General features: G+C 38.4%; 1 protein-coding gene across 1 annotated transcript in view; it reads left to right on the top strand.

The window, feature by feature from the left end:
* YWHAQ (tyrosine 3-monooxygenase/tryptophan 5-monooxygenase activation protein theta) overlaps positions 1 to 18,121 on the top strand; it is a 37,838-nt gene extending 19,717 nt beyond the window's left edge. The window contains exons 3-6 of the mRNA XM_032353364.1: positions 12,023 to 12,146; positions 14,626 to 14,789; positions 15,005 to 15,100; positions 17,034 to 18,121. Coding sequence (XP_032209255.1) covers positions 12,023 to 12,146; positions 14,626 to 14,789; positions 15,005 to 15,100; positions 17,034 to 17,093 — 444 coding nt within the window. The 3' untranslated portion in view covers positions 17,094 to 18,121. The remainder of the gene's footprint in view (positions 1 to 12,022; positions 12,147 to 14,625; positions 14,790 to 15,004; positions 15,101 to 17,033) is intronic.
* Positions 18,122 to 19,847: the final 1,726 nt, after the last annotated feature.

Here is a 19,847-nt window from a genome sequence, read left to right on the forward strand (position 1 = left end):
AGATAGACTCACCCAGAAATCAAGTCATCATCAGGAAGTTATTTCATAAATGTGGCCTCATGATGAGGAATTCTGTGGCTGTTCAAATGTGTAATGGCCATGATGTCTACAGCAAGGCATGCGTTTGCCAGTGGGTTGATGGACTGTGGCTCACACTCCTTGCTATATATTGGATTGTTTTCTTCATCCTCTTCTGTTCCATGTCTCTTTCTGTTCTTTCTGATTGATTAATCCTTATTTTTAAGGTATATTTACTTTCCATTATGTCAGATTATAGTCAAGTCTTATTAATTTGCTATACAAATTTTCATATATCAAAACTAGAAAGTCTTTTCCTTCAGTGGGTTACAGTTCAGGAGAGGAAGATGCATGTTCCCAAAGTATACCATGCTTATTGGTCTGAGGTTTCCAAGTGAAATCTGGACTTGGATAAAATTATATCCATGGGTTTGGGTCGCTGAATATCAGAGGGCTAGGGGAGTAAGGCCAAAGGAAACATCAGGATGATACCCATGTTTCCAACCTAAGGCAACTGAGTGCTTTTTCTAAGAAAAATTAAGTAGGGAAGGAGAGTCAACACATTGTGTTCACAAGACAAATTTTATTTTTTAATGAGTAAAGTTTAAAGTCCTAGTGGCCCATCTAGGGTGTTCTGTGTGTGTGTGTGTGTGTGTGTGTGTGTGTGCCCGCGCACAAGTGCATGTATTGAGGAGCCCTCAGTCTAGTGTGTGAGAGAAAGATGTGTGTGTTGGTATATGTTCTTTGAGGTTTATGTACAAGCAGTATTCTGAGTAATTTGAATTAATTCACTTAATCTTCACGACAGCCCAGTGAAGTAATAGTGATTGGCATTAACTCTTTTTTATAGATGAATAAACTGAGGTACAGAGCTGTAAAGTAAATTGCCCAAATAAGCAAGGGGCAAATTTCTGAGTCATTAACATGTAGATATTGGTTAAAGTCATGCCAATAAATACCTCAAATTAACCTATACCTTGTCAGTTATTTTAAAATGGATGTGAACTCTTGAAATATTTGAGATTCTAGATTATTCTAGTGAAACATTTCTTCCTGATTGCAAATTTTCATAGTCATCAGAGTTTTGAAAGTGTAGTCATAAAGGCAGACACTTGTTTTAAAAAATTACTATACTTAAAAATGTAGATAATCCTCTGATAGAGAGTTGGGAGACACACGTCCTTTTATAGCCAACTCAGTTCTTTGCACATACAACGTTTGGGAGAATTTCTGTCTTTCTAGGTAATCTGAAATACTACCCACTACACACATTATGTATCACACATGTATTGTTATTCAGAATCTTCACAATAATGTTGTGTTGTTACAGTTTTAGGAGTGTGGAAACTTCACAGATTAAGACCAGGAATTTTTCAGTTACTTGAAATTTTAGTTACTGTAATTATTCTAATTGGTGCCTTCTCTTTTATTCCATTACTTCTTCCTTCCCACTCTAAAAGGTTCTTTCAGTATAGGTCTGAGTGGGAACTTCTGTCTTTGTCTGGATAGATAATTTATTTTGCAGCTGACAGTTGCTTTTCTCAGCACTTTGAAGATACTTGTTTTCTGATGAAAAATCAGTCGTCAGTCATATTGTTGTTTCTTCCTTTATAGGTAATGTGTCATTTCTCTGGTTGCTTTTAAGAATTTTCTTGTCTTTGGCATTCTTCAGTTTTACATGAGGGTCTAGGTATGAGTTTATTTTTATTTTCTTTCTTGGGATTCAGTGTGTGTTTCTACTCGGAAGATTACTGTCTTCTGTAGTGTTACTGGGAGAGCCTCAGCCTTACTCCTGCATTCGTGAATAGCATCTCTTCCTCATTCTTTCTCGTCTCTCTAGAATTCCTATCACATATTATCTTAAACATCTTTCTTTTTTTTTTTCCTTGAGAGAGTGAGACAGAGAGTGCGAGGGGAAGAGGGAGAGAGAATCTTAAGCAGACTCCATGCCCAGCTCAGAGCCTGACCCAGGGCTCGATCTCATGACCCCAAGACCTCTACCTGAGCCAAAATCAAGAGTCAACGCTTAACAGATGGAGTCACCCAGGCGCTCCTAAACATCGTATTTTAGACCTCTGTTTGCATCTTTAGACTTATCCATAATTTTCTCATCTTGTTAGTTATTTGTTCTGTGTTCTGATTAGTTTCTTAAAATGGGCCTTCTGTTTTACTAATTTTCTCTTTTAATTCTAAAAACCTTTTCCCCTCCCCCTTCACTTCCAGACTTCCCCTTTTTAAAAAAATTTATTGTATCCTGTACTTCCCCCTAGCTTCTTATTCCTTTTTTTTTTTTTAATCTTTTTTGGTTATTTTAATCAAATAAAAGTGTCAGACTTCTACAGAAACAACGAGAATGTTCTAATAACTCATAACCCATCTTCAGCGATTATGAATTGTGTTTTCTTTATATCCCTACCAGAAACATTCCTTCCCATCCATCCCTCTTTTGAAGCTAGTCCTGGGCAGCAGCATCTGTTTAATCCGTAACTACTAAAATGTGTATCTTTAATCATTTTTAACATGCTTATTTTATGTTTTGTTACACACTCATTTTCTGAGTTCTTGGGTACTAACCTCTTGTTTGCGTGCTGATCCCTCATTATGATGAGGTTATTTTCAATAGCAGGGATGTAGTTTTTTCCATGGAACTTGTGTGTGTCTTGGATTGTGGAAGCGTCTTTGCGGTGGTTTGGTGATTCGTTTCTACGGGCACACTAGGCTTTGCCCCATTTCTGCGTACATGTTTAGCTTGTGGACTCACACGTCATGTATGGAATAAAACTCTGAATAGCACCTGCATGGGACATGGGTTCAGGTTTCACTTTGTTATGGGAGACTCTGCCCACCAGCCTCAAAGCCGAGGAAATAGTTTTCTTGCTATTTCTCAGCGGTGACAGACGGAAGTTTTTCTATGCCCCTACTCCCTGTACACAACCATTGTCATTATTATAAACTGACACTTTTAGCTCTTTGTTTTATCTTTCTGTCCAGCACCTCAAGATCTCCCTTTCTTCTTTTGGAGCTCTGTTACAGTTTTTCTGTTTTATTTGCTTCTCTTTGGGATTTTGTTTATTTTTAGAAGGGAAAGTCTGCTCAGTCTCCCTGTGCTGCCAGAATCAGAAAGTCTTGTTTTTGCCCATCTCTTTGAAGGTAATGAGTCACAGATTTCTGAAGTACTCCATATTAAATTGATCGAGGTATGTTCTGTCTCTGTGTGTGGAGGTATTTTTTTCTGATATACTGCCATTTGGGTAGCAGTTAAAATATGTTACCGTTTGGTGAGGTCAGGTGGACAGCACAGTAAACCTGCATTCAGACTTGTATTTTAGTTAGAAGTCTTCTGTTCGTGAATTTTGTGTTCAAATTGAATAAGTCCCATTAATTTGTGCTTCTCATATTCGTCAGAAATGTTGGTAATATGATATATGACTTAATATAGAAGATATTAATAAATGCTGTTTAATTGCCAGTCTTTAAAATACATGAAATTTATATAAGATACATCTGGGAACTGAACTCATATCATGAACTTATAAAGAGTTTCTACAAATCAGTTTAAGAAAATAGCAAATGATGTAGATACAGTGTTAACAGAAAAGGACATTCAACTGGTTTGACTTCTTTTATAATAAAACTACAAACAAAACTCTAATAATATATTTTTCCCTTACAGACTGGAAAAAAGAAAAAAGAATGTTTTTTTTCTGAGTTCAGAAGATGTTGAGAACTAGGAACATTCAGAACATTGCTAGTGGGATTGTAAATTGAAAACGGCCTCCAGGGAGGACAGTTTATCCTTAGCATAAAGTGTACATTTGGTGCATTGTGGGAAATATCAAAAGTTGCCTGTTCGGTGGACTACTATGCAGTCATCTGTGTACAAAGAGGCAGTTATATGGATATGGAATGATCCAGAGGGGTTATTATATGGAAAAAGCAAGGTATAGAGCAGTGGTATAGTATGGTGATGAGGGAGGGAGAGCATGGATTTTTAAATGTATAAAATATCTGGGGGATGTACAAGAAAGTAGTAATGATGGTTTCCTTGAGGGAGGGGAAGAACTGGATGGCTAAGAACCCAGGGAGAGGAGAGAAGCTTTATCACTTTCGAATTTTCTGTGATGTCCATGTATTATGCATTATTTTAATAGAAACCAGAGTCTTTCTGTGCTTCGAGAAGATACAGATAAGGAAGGAAGAATCCTTCCCCTAAATCTAAAGATTGTATTTCTTTGAGAGAGAGACAAAGAGAGTGTGTGAGTGCATGGGGGGGGTGTGGAGCAGAGAAAGGGGGTAAGCAGACTGCTGAGCACGGAGCCCAATGCAGGTCTTCCCTGTTCAATTATTCTTTCAAATAACCCCATCTATAACTAGTATTTTCTGTGTCCTTAACTAAATTAAAATGAAATTAGTAAGTAATATACCTACACATAATTTTAAATATACATTAAGACTAATGGGAGAAATAAAAGGAATTTGTAGTAAAAAATATGTATTTCCATATGTAAGTGTATACATGTCTAAAGTGTAAAGCATAACAAAGTCAGATGTTGCCCCTAAGAATCACCGAGAGTGCAAGAACCTTCAAATACAGATTCCAGTCTGTACTAGAGTCTCTCCCTCTGCTCCTCCCACCCGCCCCTCCTTGCACACATGCACTCTCCCACTCTCTCATAAGTAAATATTTAAAAAATAAAAATAAAAGCTGTTCAGGGGTGCCTGGGTGGCTCAGTCAGTTACGTGTCTGATTTTTTTTTTCTGCTCAGGGTCATGATCCTCAGGGTTGTGAGATTGAGGCCCAAGTCAGACTCCTTACTCAGCCAGGAGTCTACTTGAGATTCTCTTTCTCCCTCTCCCCTCTGTCCTCTCCCCCCCAATAAATAAATCTTTTTAAAAAAATAATAAAAAACCAAAAATTTTAAAATGTTCAGAGAAAGAACTGTTACTATTAACATGACTTCACTTTCCGTTCTCAGCACATGCCTAAAAATGTTAGCACCTTCTATGCGAATGTTAAGTGGTAGAGCAAGAGATGTAGTTCCTTACTTTTCAGTATTGAAATAACGCTCTGAATTACGACTGATGCCTTATCTTGAGAAGGAGTATTTATCTTCCGAAGTGGGGTACTTATTAAGAATGAAATATGTAGGGGCGCCTGGGTGGCTCAGTGGGTTAAGCCGCTGCCTTCGGCTCAGGTCATGATCTCAGGGTCCTGGGATCGAGTCCTGCATCGGGCTCTCTGCTCAGCGGGGAGCCTGCTTCCTCCTCTCTCTCTCTCTGCCTGCCTCTCTGCCTACTTGTGATCTCTCTCTGTCAAATAAATAAATAAAATCTTTAAAAAAAAAAAAAAGAATGAAATATGTAGTGGTGCCTAGGTGGCTCAGTGGGTTAAAGCCTCTGCCTTCGGCTCAGGTCACGATCCCAGGGTCCTGGGATCGAGCCCCACTTTGGGCTCTCTGCTCAGCAGGGTACCTGCTTCTTCTTCTCTCTCTCTCTCTGCCTGCTTCTCTGCCTACCTGTGATCTCTGTCAAATAAATAAATAAAATCTTAAAAAAAAAAAAAAGAATGAAATATGTAGCATTAGTACTACACTGGGACAGCAGGCTTAAGCTGGGGCAGTCCTGGGCTAACCAGGACATACTACTCCTGTGGTACAATTTACTGTTGAAATTTTGTTTGTTTGTTTGAAGAGTCTTGAGATTTGATACAAGCTTTCAAGTAAAGGAAGGACGGACCAGAATAGGCTTTGCAACTTGAGTTTGAACTGTAAGATCTCATCTGCCGGTGTGATGTCCACTAAATCACACAGCCCTTGGGATCTCTCACATTGGTCATTGACCTCTTATTTTTGAAAAGCTTTACTTCATTCTTTCATTTCTTTAGCCATCCACCAGAGTTGGAGTTCAACACTTGGATTCCAAGACTTGACAGTTCTAAATCAGTAAAATTTTTGAATAGTGCAAGAGCAATTAATTGTTCAAAGCATTCATTTTATTAAGGGTAGAAATTATTTCCATGGATTAATTGATGCTGTGAAATCTGATCAAGTTGGATCATGTTTTGGGTGACTTGTTGCCTTTAGGCAACTCAGCTCTAGCCTCCTGTACTTAAAATGGTAATTTCTGAGAATGGAAGGCCTTTGGATCTTAATACTCATTATATATAAAGAAACAGAGTTTTGAGAAGGTGTGATTTGTGACAAGATCAAAAGCTAATGACAGAAGTCACTTTCATGAATGATAATCTATTTCTAAAATCATACATTCTAAAATAACCTAAAGTTACTCTTGTCCTTTATCTTCGTCTGTCTTGGATCCACCCTGTAATTCCAACCTGTCACGTGCAGCTTCTGAAGGATCCCCTTGGCCCCCTCAAATCGGGGTGGTTATATTTGCATAATTTCTTTCTGGATGAAATATGACTTCCTTCTTGAGTCTTGAGTTTTACTTTGATTTCAGTGTCTTGGATTAATCAACCTGAGCAAGAGACAGTCACTGTCTAGAGACTGTTTCTTCATACCTACCATGTCAGTGGCTCTTTGTACCGTATATAATACTTAAAGTTAGAGTGTTAGAAGTTTAGCTTTTACCACTTAGTAAATGTTCCAGTTGTTAAATAATTATATTGCCCTCTGCACCATATTCTTTTGTTTGGTTTTGTTTTACTAATTATATATCTAACATATAGCCAAATGCTCTTAGATATTTTGGGCTATATTAATCCTTATTTTATAGGGTAGTAATTAGAAATACTGGCTCTAGTTTCAGATTCTGGCTCCATTTAATTAATTTTATGATTTTGGACTTATTTCTGGACTCTAGTGTTTGTTTGTTTTTTTTTAATTGTCAGTGGTTGTTTATATGTAAGTGATACAGAAAGTGCTCAGGATGGGACTTGGCACATGAAGGACACTGGGATCTTGCTGAGTCAATAGACACAGTTTTTATATGGTAGTGTGTGCTGATTAAGCTGATAAAAATATGCAGATGATGATTAGTATATATGCCCTAAAGTCAGAGATCCAGTGTGTTTAGTAGTGTTTTATTAATGAATTTCAAGTTACTAATAGGAAAAAATATTTTTTGTTTCCTTTTGATTATTTTGTTTGTATTTTAAGGCTTTTCATCAGTTAACCTACTCTTCTCAGTAAATCTGTTTATTAAGCTATATAATGAGGGACAGAAGCCAGTTTATTTTGTCTGTAAAACAGAAACCACTTAAATGAATTTAAGGTAAAGATACTGTTTTAGCTTGTTGAATTCCAGGGAATATTATCATCAAAGCCTGATGAATTGTTCAGCAAAACTGTTGATACTGGGTGCCTGGGTGGCCCAGTCCCTTGGGCCTCTGCCTTGGCTTAGGTCATGAGCCCCGGATAGCGCTCCCTGCTCTGCGGGAAGCCTGCTTCTCCCTCTCCAACTCCCCCTGCTTGTGTCCTTTCTCTTGCTGTGTCTCTCTCTGTCAAGTAAATAAAATCTTTAAAAACAAAGTCCAAAAAACTGTTGATGTGATGGTAGGATTATTATATGCCAAAATAATTCACTCTTAGAGTATGAGTGAAGTTTTGTTTTCTTCCTAGCCTTTTCTTCAAGACATGGGGTTGAAGAGGAATGGTTACTATGACTAAATCTGTGTCAGTATTAGTGCTGGACATTTTCATTTCTTACATAGTTCTTCACAGTTTTTCTGATACAATTCTCTTTTTTTTTGCCATCCTATCTGTATGAGATTAAGCTTATTCTAAGGTCCTTTAGCATCTCTTAAAATGAGCTGTGTAGGCACTGATATTTTTTCCTCTGACTTTGCTCAGGTTTGAGTTTCTGTGGTCTGGAACTCAGTTATTAGTCCGTCTTGTAATTTGGGCAGTCCGTCTTATCTGACTCTTGGTTTCATCTCAGGTCATGATCTTGGGAGTCATGGGATTGTGCCCTGTGTCGGGCTCCATGCCCAGTGGGGAGTCACCTTGAGATTCTTGAGCTCTCAAATAAATAAATAAATCTTTTAAAATCTTAAAAAAAAAAAAATCTATGGGGCACCTGGGTGGCTCAGTGGGTTAAAGCCTCTGCCTTAGGCTCAGGTCATGATCCCAGAGTCCTGGGGTTGAGCCCCACATTGCATCTGGCTCTCTGCTCAGTAGGGAGCCTGCTTCCTCCTCACTCTGCCTGCTTCTCTGCCTACTTGTGATCTCTATCAAAGAAATAAATAAAATATTTTTTAAAATCTTTTTAAAAAATCTAAAAAAAAGAATGCATCACTTGCCTTCTACCCAAGTCATTGTCTGTGTTGGAGGGAACTACCAGCTTAGCTCCCCAGACCTTCCAGGATCATAAAATCTGTGGGTTGAAGATCTACAAAAGGGATCTCATGCTTAATCAGCAAGAGTAACACACAGGAGAAATTAGCAGGGGAGCTTTTAACTGTGTAGATGTGGTTAACAGATTCCCTTTCTTGTGACTTCTTACAAGTGACCTTATGTGGAAAGATTTCTTATGCATATTGAGTTTTTTTAATGATTTTTTTCTGAAGTTGTATACTTAGGCTACATATCGTAAATATTTATAGTCCTTATTCTATCTGGCATTAATAATTAATACTGGTGTTGATACTACTTGATAACAGCCATGATCAGTTTGGTAATACTGAAGCAGAATCCAGTCTTTGGGGGCTAAAATACACACCTGTGCTACTGATAGCATGTGGAAAGACAGAAGTGTTCTCTAACTGTTGTTTTCCTTCACAGCGGGCTAGTGGCAGAGGATGAGGAACCACGTGACCTGGCTGACCCTCCAGGAGGGAAGTGATGTAAAGTCACTTTACAAAAGCCGGTGTTGTCAGTCGTATGTAAATGGGGAAAGGAAGAGTTTAAGCTCGAAAGTGGCTGTAGTTACTAGTGCAATAGCTGTTAAGCAGCTTTCCAAAAATCTTTGCAAGGCCAGGAAGCCATCGTCATGAGTACGCGCACATCTGGCTGTGGGACCGAGAGCGGCAGATAGTGCTAGAATCACATCTCTCCTCTCACCCCTAGTCCTCACTCCACTCGGGCTTTCTCAGCCTCTTCTCCCACGTTTAATCACCAAGTGCTACGTGTTAAAGGTACCGAGTAGCCTTTTTGTGTGACTAAATGTCTTCACCAGAGTTGGCACCTTTTTGGAGATCCTCTGAGATCTTGTCTTAACAGAGTGACTCACTTGGGAGAAAAAGAAAAGTGAGAGGCACTTTGTTTTATGTTACAGTTTCTCAGTTTGGGTACAAGCAGAGGTGGTGATTACCATAGGATAAATACTGTGTTTGCATGATTTAATACAACTTCTCAGAATCCACTCTTGTTTGGTTTTTCTTTTAAGATAGGGGTGACTAGGGCACCTGGGTGGCTCAGTTGGTTAAGTGTCTGCCTTGGGCTCAGGTCATGGTCCCAGGGTCGTGGGATCAAGCCCCACGATGGCTTTCTGCTCATTTGCTCTCTCTCACTCACCAATCTCTCAAATAAATAAATCTTTAAAAAGAGAAGATAGGAATGACTGTGAGTCAGTTTGAGATTTGAGAACAAGTAAACTTTTTTGGCAGTCTCACAGGGTTGTCCACCCTCCCTACAAAAATCCTAAATTCAGGTGTTCCCCAAAGTAGTTCTTGAACTGAAAATCATCTGTGATAGATAAAAATGGTATTCGAGTAAAAAGTTAAAGTTGTACAAATTTCTAAGATTCTGAGAAAGAGTTTCTCAGGTTTATTTATTTGACAGACAGAGATCACAGGTAGACAGAGAGGCAGGCAGAGAGAGAGAGAAAGAGAGGAGGAAGCAGGCTCCCTGCGAGCAGAGAGTCTGATGTGGGGCTTGATCCTAGGACCTTGGGAACATGACCTGAGCCAAAGGCAGAGGCTTTAACCCACTGAACCACCCAGGTGCCCCACATTTTAATAACTATTAAAATTGGTGATGTTGAGCGGAAGAAATTCTTACAACCCAGTCTTTTGAATCTTGTCTCAGTTAAGAGGATGGTGCTTTGGAGGCATTAGTTTCTACACTCGCCTCTCTTGTTTGGGTGTGGCCCTTACTGACCTCTATTGCTGCGTTCCTGGTCCAGCAGCTTTCCAGACTGAAGCCACAATTTTGATAAGAGTTTGCCAATTTTATAATATATAGCCTTCAGGGGCTTTGTGAGCTAATTTTAAAATTAAGAATTTTGCCTGAGCTTTAGACTCTTTTTAAAAATATCTTTATGTAAATTGTAAAAATTAAGAATTTAAAATATGTTTTTCTTTTTTAACATTTTTGTTTATTTTCTTCAAAATAACTTACGGATGTAACCACTGCATTTTGTTTAGGCTGTTTTTAGATAAACAACAGGAAAGTTCTTGAGTTAGAACTATATTTTCTAAACTTTTCCTTAGCCTTTTTTAAAAGTCTGTAAACAATCTTTTACTTCTTTGGTAATATACTTAAGTGAATTTGAAAGTCTAACTGAGTTCCTCCAAACTTGTAATTCTGTATTGTAGTTGGTATCTTTATGTAATGTTTAGTTGATAATATGGGGGGCTATTTTTCCAGAACGCAAGCATGACTGTGTCAGTTCCTTGCTTATACTTTGTAACTAGTGTTGCATTGTCTAGATCAGTACTTCTCAAACTTTGCACCTAGGCAGAAGAGTGGGAGCACCTGGCTGGTTAATCACTAACATTGAGTACTTAACATGCGGAAACTATACCATGCTTTCACATCCATTTATTGGTTTTATTGCCCAAACAAACCTGTGAGGTACAGGTATTAGTATCTTAAAATTTCTATGAGAATTTTATTTTCTTCCATAATATTTTTCATTACAAAACGATTTTTACTTACCATCACATAAAATCGATAGTCCAAAAAGATCTCTGTCATATTTGACTTCTGTGACTTTTTTGTTTTAAGTGATCTCTACGCCCAGCGCAGGACTGGAACTCAAAACCCGGAGATCAGGGCTGCATGCTGCACTGACTGAGCCCGCAACTTTTTATTCTTCTGCACACCTTGTGCAGATCCCTCAGTTTGAGAGGCACTAGCTCACTGGTTCAAGGGTATGTTTCTTTGAATAAAATAGAGAATGAAGACGTACTTAATTGCTAACCCGATTTTTTCAAGTAATTGATTTGACATGACTGTCAGATTGCTCTGTGTGTCTCTAGAGTGCTGTCTCTTGGTCTGTACTTAACCTTATTTCGGATGAGTATTGCTCTGCAGAAGACCTTGAAAATAGCCAGTCCTGCTCTGGGCCACGCTGGCTGACTTGTTCTGTGCCTACGCTGTTCTTCATACTTGATGTCTTTCCCCAGTCTGAAGTGGCTGGCTGGCTCAGTCAGTAGAGCAGGTGACTCTTGATGTGGGGGTTATGAGATCAAACCCCGTGTTAGGCCTGGAATTTTTTTATACACACACACACACACACACACACACACACACACCCTAAAAAAATATGACTGCACATCCCACTTTCAAACTGCTACAATCCTGCTCTCTCTTCTTAACAAGTCAAGTATTTTTTCAGGGGCAGCCTGTCTGCGGCAGCCATCACCAGCACAGCCAGATGCTCTCTCTGTGCCACCATTGTCCCTTAGTCACATATCTCTTAATGCCTGGCGTATGGTAGTGGTGTACTTACTGCTTTTCTTATTAGACTGTGAGCTCTTTGAGGGCAAGAACTTTGTTTTCTTTATATCCCTTCTGGCAAATACAGCGCCTGGTCCCCAGCCAGTACCAAGAAATGCTTGAATGGAGGGTGAATAGACTTGACTCTTTCTGTTTAGTCTTTGATGCACCCTGGCTCTACTGTTGGAAACTGTGCCTTGCTGTGAGCCAGACCATTCAACTCATGACAGCCACAGGGCCCCTGCTCTCGGCCCAGGCTTCAAGTTCAAGGCAGGATGGTTGTAGTTACTGTGGTAGTTCATGATTCAAATGCATATCGTTGTTCTTGTCTGTAATAAAATAGCTTTTTATTGGTACCTGGTATTTTATCTTCTTTCTTTCAGGAATTGTTGGATAAGTATTTAATAGCCAATGCAACTAATCCAGAGAGTAAGGTCTTCTATCTGAAAATGAAGGGAGATTACTTCCGGTACCTTGCTGAAGTTGCATGTGGTGATGATCGAAAGCGTAAGTATGTTTGGTTTATCGGTGAAATTGAAAATAAAAAAGGAAGGGAGGGTAAGTAGGACACTGTAACAGTAATCTCTGTGTAATCTCCAGGCCCTCTGTAACTTTTTAAATATCTTGAAATCCTAAAAAAAAAAAAAGAAATCTTGGAATCTTTGTAAAAGAAAATTAATAACGTTACCTTAATGTTCTGAAAAATAAAAACAGTCTCAATTTACATTATGTGCTGTTTTTGAAAAACTCAAAAGCTCTTTGATAATAATCTGCTAAGATATTATTTAAAGGAGGCTTACTCTTGGCAGCCTGGGTGGCTTAGTTGATTAAGCACCTTTAAGCATCCTACTCTTGATCTCAGCTCAGGTCACAGTCCTGAATTCAGGCCCTGCGATGGGCTCCACACTGGCGTGGAGCCTACTTAAAAAATAAAAGAGGTATAATCTTTTATACCTTAGAATTTGGTTCAGCATTTTTTTTTTTTTTTTTTTTTTTTTGGCTCAGCATATTTTTGCCCCCTAGTCATTTGCATATGATTTGAGAGATTGTATTATAACATGGCCCTTTGTATCATTGTACCTTGAAACTTTTTTTTTTTTTTAATTTTGTTTATTTGACAGAGAGTGAGTACAAGTAGGGGGAGCAGCAGGCAGAGGGAGAGGGAGAAACAGTCTCCCCACCAAGCAGGGAGCCTGACGCGGGGCTTGATTCCAGGACCCTGGGATCATGACCCGAGCTGAGGGCAGACACTGAATGACTGAGCCCCCCAGGCACCTGTGTACCTTGAAACTTAATTGGAAGTTACAGTCAGAGTAAAGAAACAGGATGTTGTACTTCTTCTGTTTGACACTGTTATTTATTAACTACTACCTACCTATTTCGAAGGATCATTACGTGTACTGCGAATTTTATATAACCAAATTTCTGAGGAAGAGTGGAGAGATGAGAGGATTGCTGGTATATGATTTGTCATAGAAAATGTAGACACAGGGAAGAGAATACCTTAATTGCTGGACTTGATTGTAAAAAGAAAATCAAAGTGATTTATTAGCAGTGGACTCCGTCTCCTGGAGTTAGCAGTAGCTGAGGTCCTGTTAAATATTGTGTATGTGCCTGCTCATACTTACAAGTTCTAGGTAGAAGTTGCACCTAATTCCTTATTTCCAGTAAGCTCATTATTCTTGTTTTTAATCTTGCCCCATCCAAAAAGAGTGTGTACTCTCAAGGAGTTACCGTGGCTTTGTGCCCTCACAGAGGTACTAACAAGAGTGGAACAGTTTTACCATCCCAAATACCAGTGTAATTGTGAAGCTACAAAGAGGACACTGTCGTATTCTGCTGTGATAAAATTTGTATACTTAACTTAATGATGCATAATTTCTGTTGCCTTGAAGATAGCAAAACTGAAAGTGACAGATATTTGCAAATCATAAGGGATATCTCTGGAATACTTAGTTCCAGCATTAATCTGATTTAACCTTCTCTGGCTCATGGCATTTCTGTTCCTATCCATAGAATACTCCAATAGTCTGGGACTCATAGATAGTCTATATTTACAGCCTAGGAGCTGAGACACCTTACTGTTACTCCTGATAGTATTTCCTTCTGTGCGAAACAGCAAGAACTCCTTACTATGTGAGGGCTGTACCAGCTACATTTAGATCAATAAATGTGCCATTTCGAGGGAAGAAAATGCACATATTCACACCATAAAAGGCTCACTTTACATTTCTGTTTGGTCAGTATTTCTAAAGCTGTATGTAATGGGCCAGTGGTCTCATTGAGAAAACCTACTTACCCTTTTGAAAGCATGGGTACAATCAGAGTAGTATTGGTCATACTTATTGAACAGTTTTTTCAGGAAGGTGACATTTTTGTCAGGCCAGTATTCAACCTCTGGTCAGAGTAGATTTTGTTCTTTATACTGACACTTTTATATGGCTTTTCACATAATACATCTTGATAGCAAGGATCAGTATTGTCTTCACAAATCACAAAAATAGAGATTTTGGTGGTGGTGATCTTTGTAAAGTGTTTCTGTTATTTTTAGAAAAGGTATTAGAGCCAAATTTTTTTTCCTAGCGTTATTGAGATATTATTGACATGTATCAAATTATTTTTAAATTGATGCATTTCCAGTTAGTAAAATTAAAAGATAGCAAAAAAGAAAATTGTTTTAGTCACAGATTTAGAAAAATCGATTGAATTGTCTCATGTTGTTGGGGTTTTTTTAAAAGCTGAAACAAGCAACTTGTTAAAGTAGTTTCTCAGTAACCCAGTAGGAGGTACTGTTTTGGTTTACTGCTATGCTTTTAAAAGAAGGCCACAAAAAAAAATAAATAAAATAAAAAAAATAAATAAATAAAAGAAGGCCACAGAAAAATCTAGCTCTGCATGAGTTAGTAGCATATTTTAAAGGATAATACGCTCTCTATATACTTGACGGATATTTTCAGTATTGTGCTTTTATTTCCCCCCTTCGCAGAAACGATAGATAATTCCCAAGGAGCTTACCAAGAAGCTTTTGATATAAGCAAGAAAGAGATGCAGCCCACGCACCCAATCCGCCTGGGGCTGGCTCTTAACTTTTCTGTATTTTACTATGAGATCCTTAATAACCCAGAGCTTGCCTGCACACTGGCTAAAACGGTAAGTTTCAGGTCATTCTCAGAAATTCTTTCCCATACTGATAAGATCGTTATCATAAACTGGGAATCTGTGAAAATGATTCCACTGAATTTTGTTTTTAATTGATAGTAGAACATAAAGTGGATGTTTAGCTATTTTATAAAAATGGTTTGTAATTGTAATCAGTTTGTGTTGACACAGATACTGTTTACCATGGGTATTACGATTTTTCCCAGGCTTTTGATGAGGCCATCGCAGAACTTGACACACTGAATGAAGATTCCTACAAAGACAGCACCCTCATCATGCAGTTGCTTAGAGACAACCTAACAGTGAGTTGCTCATTCTTTTTAATTTCATTTCCTTTTTAAGAAAAAAGGTATTTACATTCTACTTCAGCCTCCCTGTCTTTTGAGGTGGGTTGTGTAAGAGCTACACTCTCTCTCAGAAAATGAATGCAGAGATACGCAAGTAAAAGTATTCAGTGCTTGTTAGTATATTGTATTGGCCAGCTGTTCTTCTGTGGGCAGATTTCCAAGTTGAATGGGCATTTTATCAGACCTAGCCCTTCCTGAGAAGGTACTAAGACTATAGGAACTCTTTTTTTTTTTTTAAAGATTTTATTTATTTGTCAGGAGCGAGATCGAGCACAGACAGACAGAGTGGCAGGCAGAGGGAGAAGCAGGCTCCCTGCCAAGCAAGGAGCCCGATGCGGGACTCGATCCCAGGACACTGGGATCATGGCCCGAGCCGAAGGTAGCTGCTTAACCAACTGAGCCACCCAGGCATCCCTAGACTATAGGAACTCTTAATAATCCTCACTATATCATTGGAACAAAAATGTTGATAAATTATGTTAATATAGAAAGTTGTTGTGGTTGCAATATTTTCTTCCCTTGGGTAAATTAGCTACAGCAAGTTAGGCACTATAAGCTTTCCTAAAATCACTTTGAAGTGCTTGGTTTTAATAAACATTTATCTTGTGAAATCTACCACGTCTTACAGGCATTTGACGGGATTAACCCTTACCCTCCATTTATCGCACCTCTGCCTCGGGGACAAAACTTGTTCCATTTAATTGTCTTTGTTTTCTTTTGTTTCTCTCCCTACTTCTTGGATGGGCAGATAATGAAGGGAAAAGTAATGGAGAAAAAAAAAAAAAAGAATTTCAACTTTACTTAGCTTCTTTTATAGGTGCGAATAAATTTGATATGTCAAAAATTTTAGACAACATGTGGCAGAGGGCACTGTGCCTTTTAATGTGAGTGTGATTCTCCACGGCCTCAGTTTGGACCTTTATCTTTCGCTGGAAAGGATTTTTTTTTTTCTTAAGTTAGTATCGTATCTGTTCAACTTTGCTAAACAAGGAAATTGTGACACTTCATTCCCAGCCATTAGAATTCCCGGTGCTCGTGGTGACAGCAGAACCATGGGCATAAACCACTTCCATAGAAGAAAAGCTCTGAGCCAGTACCCCTCGGGAATACCTTGGAGCTGCTGTCTCTCTTAGCTGGCTTTGTTTGATTTCTCTCTTACAGCGCTTTAGAGATACTTGTTTTTGTTTTTGTTTTTAAATTTATTTCAGTACATTAACAATAACTTAAAGATCTGTAAGATTCTAGCTTTTCTAGAATGCTGGAAATACCACTAGTCTCCTGGTGTTGCTGTAGGCTGTGGTCAGTAGCTATTGATGATTCCCTTCTTTTGCTTCATCGTTCCATCCTACAGTTGGAGAGTTCCTTGGAGATCTTAACATCCTGGCTAATGCAGGAAGGCTTTGTGCATCTGCATGCCCGCTGCTCCTTTGTTCTCACTTCGTCACCTGCTGCCACTTAACCCTCGGCCAGAGGTGCAGTAGGTCTGCCCCTTTTCCATACGGTGGACTTTCAAATATTTGGAAACTGCTATCATGACGGTAGTTCGCCTCCCCCTTAAAAATTTTGTTGCCTTATTCATCTCCTAAATTATATTTCAGTAGTGCTTTCAGAAGAGCATTGGGCTGCTGCAAATGGAGAGAACGCTAAATTCTAAGGATATTGCCTTTTTTGTTGTTTTGAAGTTACACTTTTAAAAGAGAAAGCTTGAAAAAGTACTCAAATAGTGTATGATTGTGTATCAATTTTAAATACATAGTGAAAGGTTTACAAAGATACACTTTGGAGGAGGAGTTGGTGGTGGTTGAGATTTTGAGAAATCTTAACATCCGTTCTTAGTCACAGTCTCTGTTGTCTGGATAACATTATGATTTTTTTTTTTTCCCCCTAGTTATGGACATCAGACAGTGCAGGAGAAGAATGTGATGCGGCAGAAGGGGCAGAAAACTAAATGCATACAGGGTGGTCATCCTTCTTCCCCTCAAGAAACCTTTTTACTCATCTCCATTCCTTATTCCATTTGGATTTCCTATAGCAAAGAACCCACTCATGTGTATGGAATCAACTGTTTATAGTCTTTTCACACTGCAGCTTTGGGAAAAACTCCATTCCTTGATTTTGTGTTTGTCTTGGCCTTCCTGGTGTGCAGTTACTGCTGTAGAAAAGTATTAATAGCTTCATTTCATATAAACACAAGTAACTTCCAAACACTTCTGTAGAGGACTAAAAATGTATCTGGTATTGAAGTAATCTGAACCAGTTCTGCAAGTGACTGTGTTTTGTATTACTGTGAAGATATGAAAATGTAGTCATTACAATTTACAAAGTGTTCTGCATAACTTCCTAATTTCTACATTCCCTCCTTCCCTCTTCAGGGGTTTCCTTTCCGTAAGCAACGTTTCCATGCTCTTAATGTATTCCTTTTTGGTAGGAATCCAGAAGTATTCGATTGAATGGAAAAGCATTTGGCATTTCTGCGCTGGGGGTCACAAATTAAAATGCCTCCTGTATCATATATGACGGAGGTCTTGTGTATCTGTGACAACAGGAGGTTTCCTTATTCATTCTTCATTTGCTGCTGTTTAAGTTGACAACTTCCCTTCCCAATAAAAATTCACTTACACCTTCTGCCTTTGTAGTTCTGGTGTTCACTTTACTGTGTAATAGAAATAGCACGTTGCTGCAAGTGTACAAGCATTGCTTTTGGCAAATGAAAGTGCATGTCATTTCTTACTACCCTAGAAAGGGGAAATCAAGTACACAAGTCCAGGTCTAAAACGTTATTACTTTTCCAAGCAGATTTATGCACATACGAGAGGGTGTCCGGTTTGTCTAGTGCCTGTCGTGTACAGAGTTGAACCACAATTGTGTGTTGCTGATCATTGACTGTAGTCCCAAAAAGGCCTTGTGAAAAATGTTATGCCCTGTGTAACAGCAGAGTAACGTAAAATAAAACTACATTTTATAAACCATTCACTATGGCTTTGTAACAGTTGCACACTCATTTTAAGGGGCAGATGAATTTACTACTTTATGAAGTTTTATTGGTAACTTCCCTTTTATCTTACGTAAACTGTAGTAATGATTTGTACCTGCTTTGTGATCCACTTGTCTAGGGATGCCTGGAAATGTGTAAAATTGGACTACATGTCTTAAGAGCTAGTGTTTTACCACAGATCAGTAGTGCGAGCCATCTCTTCCTCAGATGTAAATGATGCCTAGTTACGTGTTATAGGGAATAAAGTGGAGATTTTGAAACTAGAAAAGTTAATTATGTGAATATGAGTGCTTTAAGTATGAAGGTGTTAGAAGTATGTTTCAGTGGGTATTCAAGCAGAATGCCAAAATTTGAGAGTATATTGTTTAGCTTTCAAGTAATTCAGTTTTTGTAAACATTGAGTTGTACCATTAGAGAGTTTCAGATAATTTTGGTTTTATAATATTACATGGGCTGTTATACTAACCTTTCTTAAGTATTGTTCTGAGAATTTATTTTAAAGTCACAGTTTTATGTAAAGCTGTATAGCTTTATCTCCTAAAATGTGACCATGAAGAGAATTTAATGGGACTTGGGGGAATATCCATTTAAATATGGACTTCGGTCCCCAGAAATCTAAATCAGTAATACTGCTTTTTAAATAAAAATTTCAGTGAACATAGGAAGAACATTGTGAATTAGAAGAAAGAACTATCACATCTTAACAAGTACTGGTAAGTACTGTGTAATCACTGAGTTACCAAAGCAGCCTTCCTTCTTCAAGTTTTGTTTTTGTTTCTGTTTTTTCTTTTTTAAGATTTTATTTATGTATTTGAGAGAGCAAGCATGAGCAAAGGGGGAGGGAAGAGCATACTCTCTGCCGAAGGGGGAGCCCGAGGCAGGACTCCATCCCAGGACTCTGAGGTCATGACCTGAGCCAGAGGCAGATGCTTAACCAGTTGAGCCACCCAGGTGCCCCCAAAGTAGACTGCCTTCTTAAAAAGCAGATTATTCTCAGCATTTAGTCTCATTGAAATCTCTCCTTGCTTTAGGAGAAAGTGGCATCTTTAAAAGGAATGCAGCCTTGTGGTATCTCCTTTGACCCTCTGATTCTGGGACTTGCCTGCACTAGATGTAGAGGATATTTGTAGATCACTGCTGAAAACTGAGTAGGAGAGAAAACACCTTTTCACAGGGGAAGGGAATACGTGAGCAAAGTTTCTGGTGGAGGGAAGGTTCAAAGTCGTGTTTGTATTTGAACTTTTTAAATTACTTTCAGACCTCAGAAATGTTAAATGTTAACACCTATTTTGTAGTTTGAGCTTAATTGGCAGGGTGGTTTTTTTTTTTTTAATGTCCTTTCGGTTTTAATAACAAAATAATTTGGGGGGGTTGCATTCTGACATTGACTATCCCAAATAGAAACATTTGGAATTTCTGTTCCAACATACAGTGTGAGCTATGATTTGTTGGTTTTAGATTGGAAAAGAAAAACTTTTTCGTTGTGGGGGCAGAATTGGCCAAATATATGTAGGTATATAACTTTAAATATTGATCAGTAGAGATTGTTCCTTTGGTTTTTTAAAATCACGAAAAACTCCCTAAGGGAGCTGTGTAAAAATTCTAGTAGAAGAGCAAAATAATTTGAGAAAATCAGAACTGTAATTTTTTTTTTTAAAGATTTTATTTATTTATCTGACAGAGATCACAAGTAGGCAGAGAGGCAGG

This window comes from Mustela erminea, chromosome 7 (genome assembly GCF_009829155.1).
Source record: "Mustela erminea isolate mMusErm1 chromosome 7, mMusErm1.Pri, whole genome shotgun sequence".
Taxonomy (NCBI): domain Eukaryota; kingdom Metazoa; phylum Chordata; class Mammalia; order Carnivora; family Mustelidae; genus Mustela; species Mustela erminea.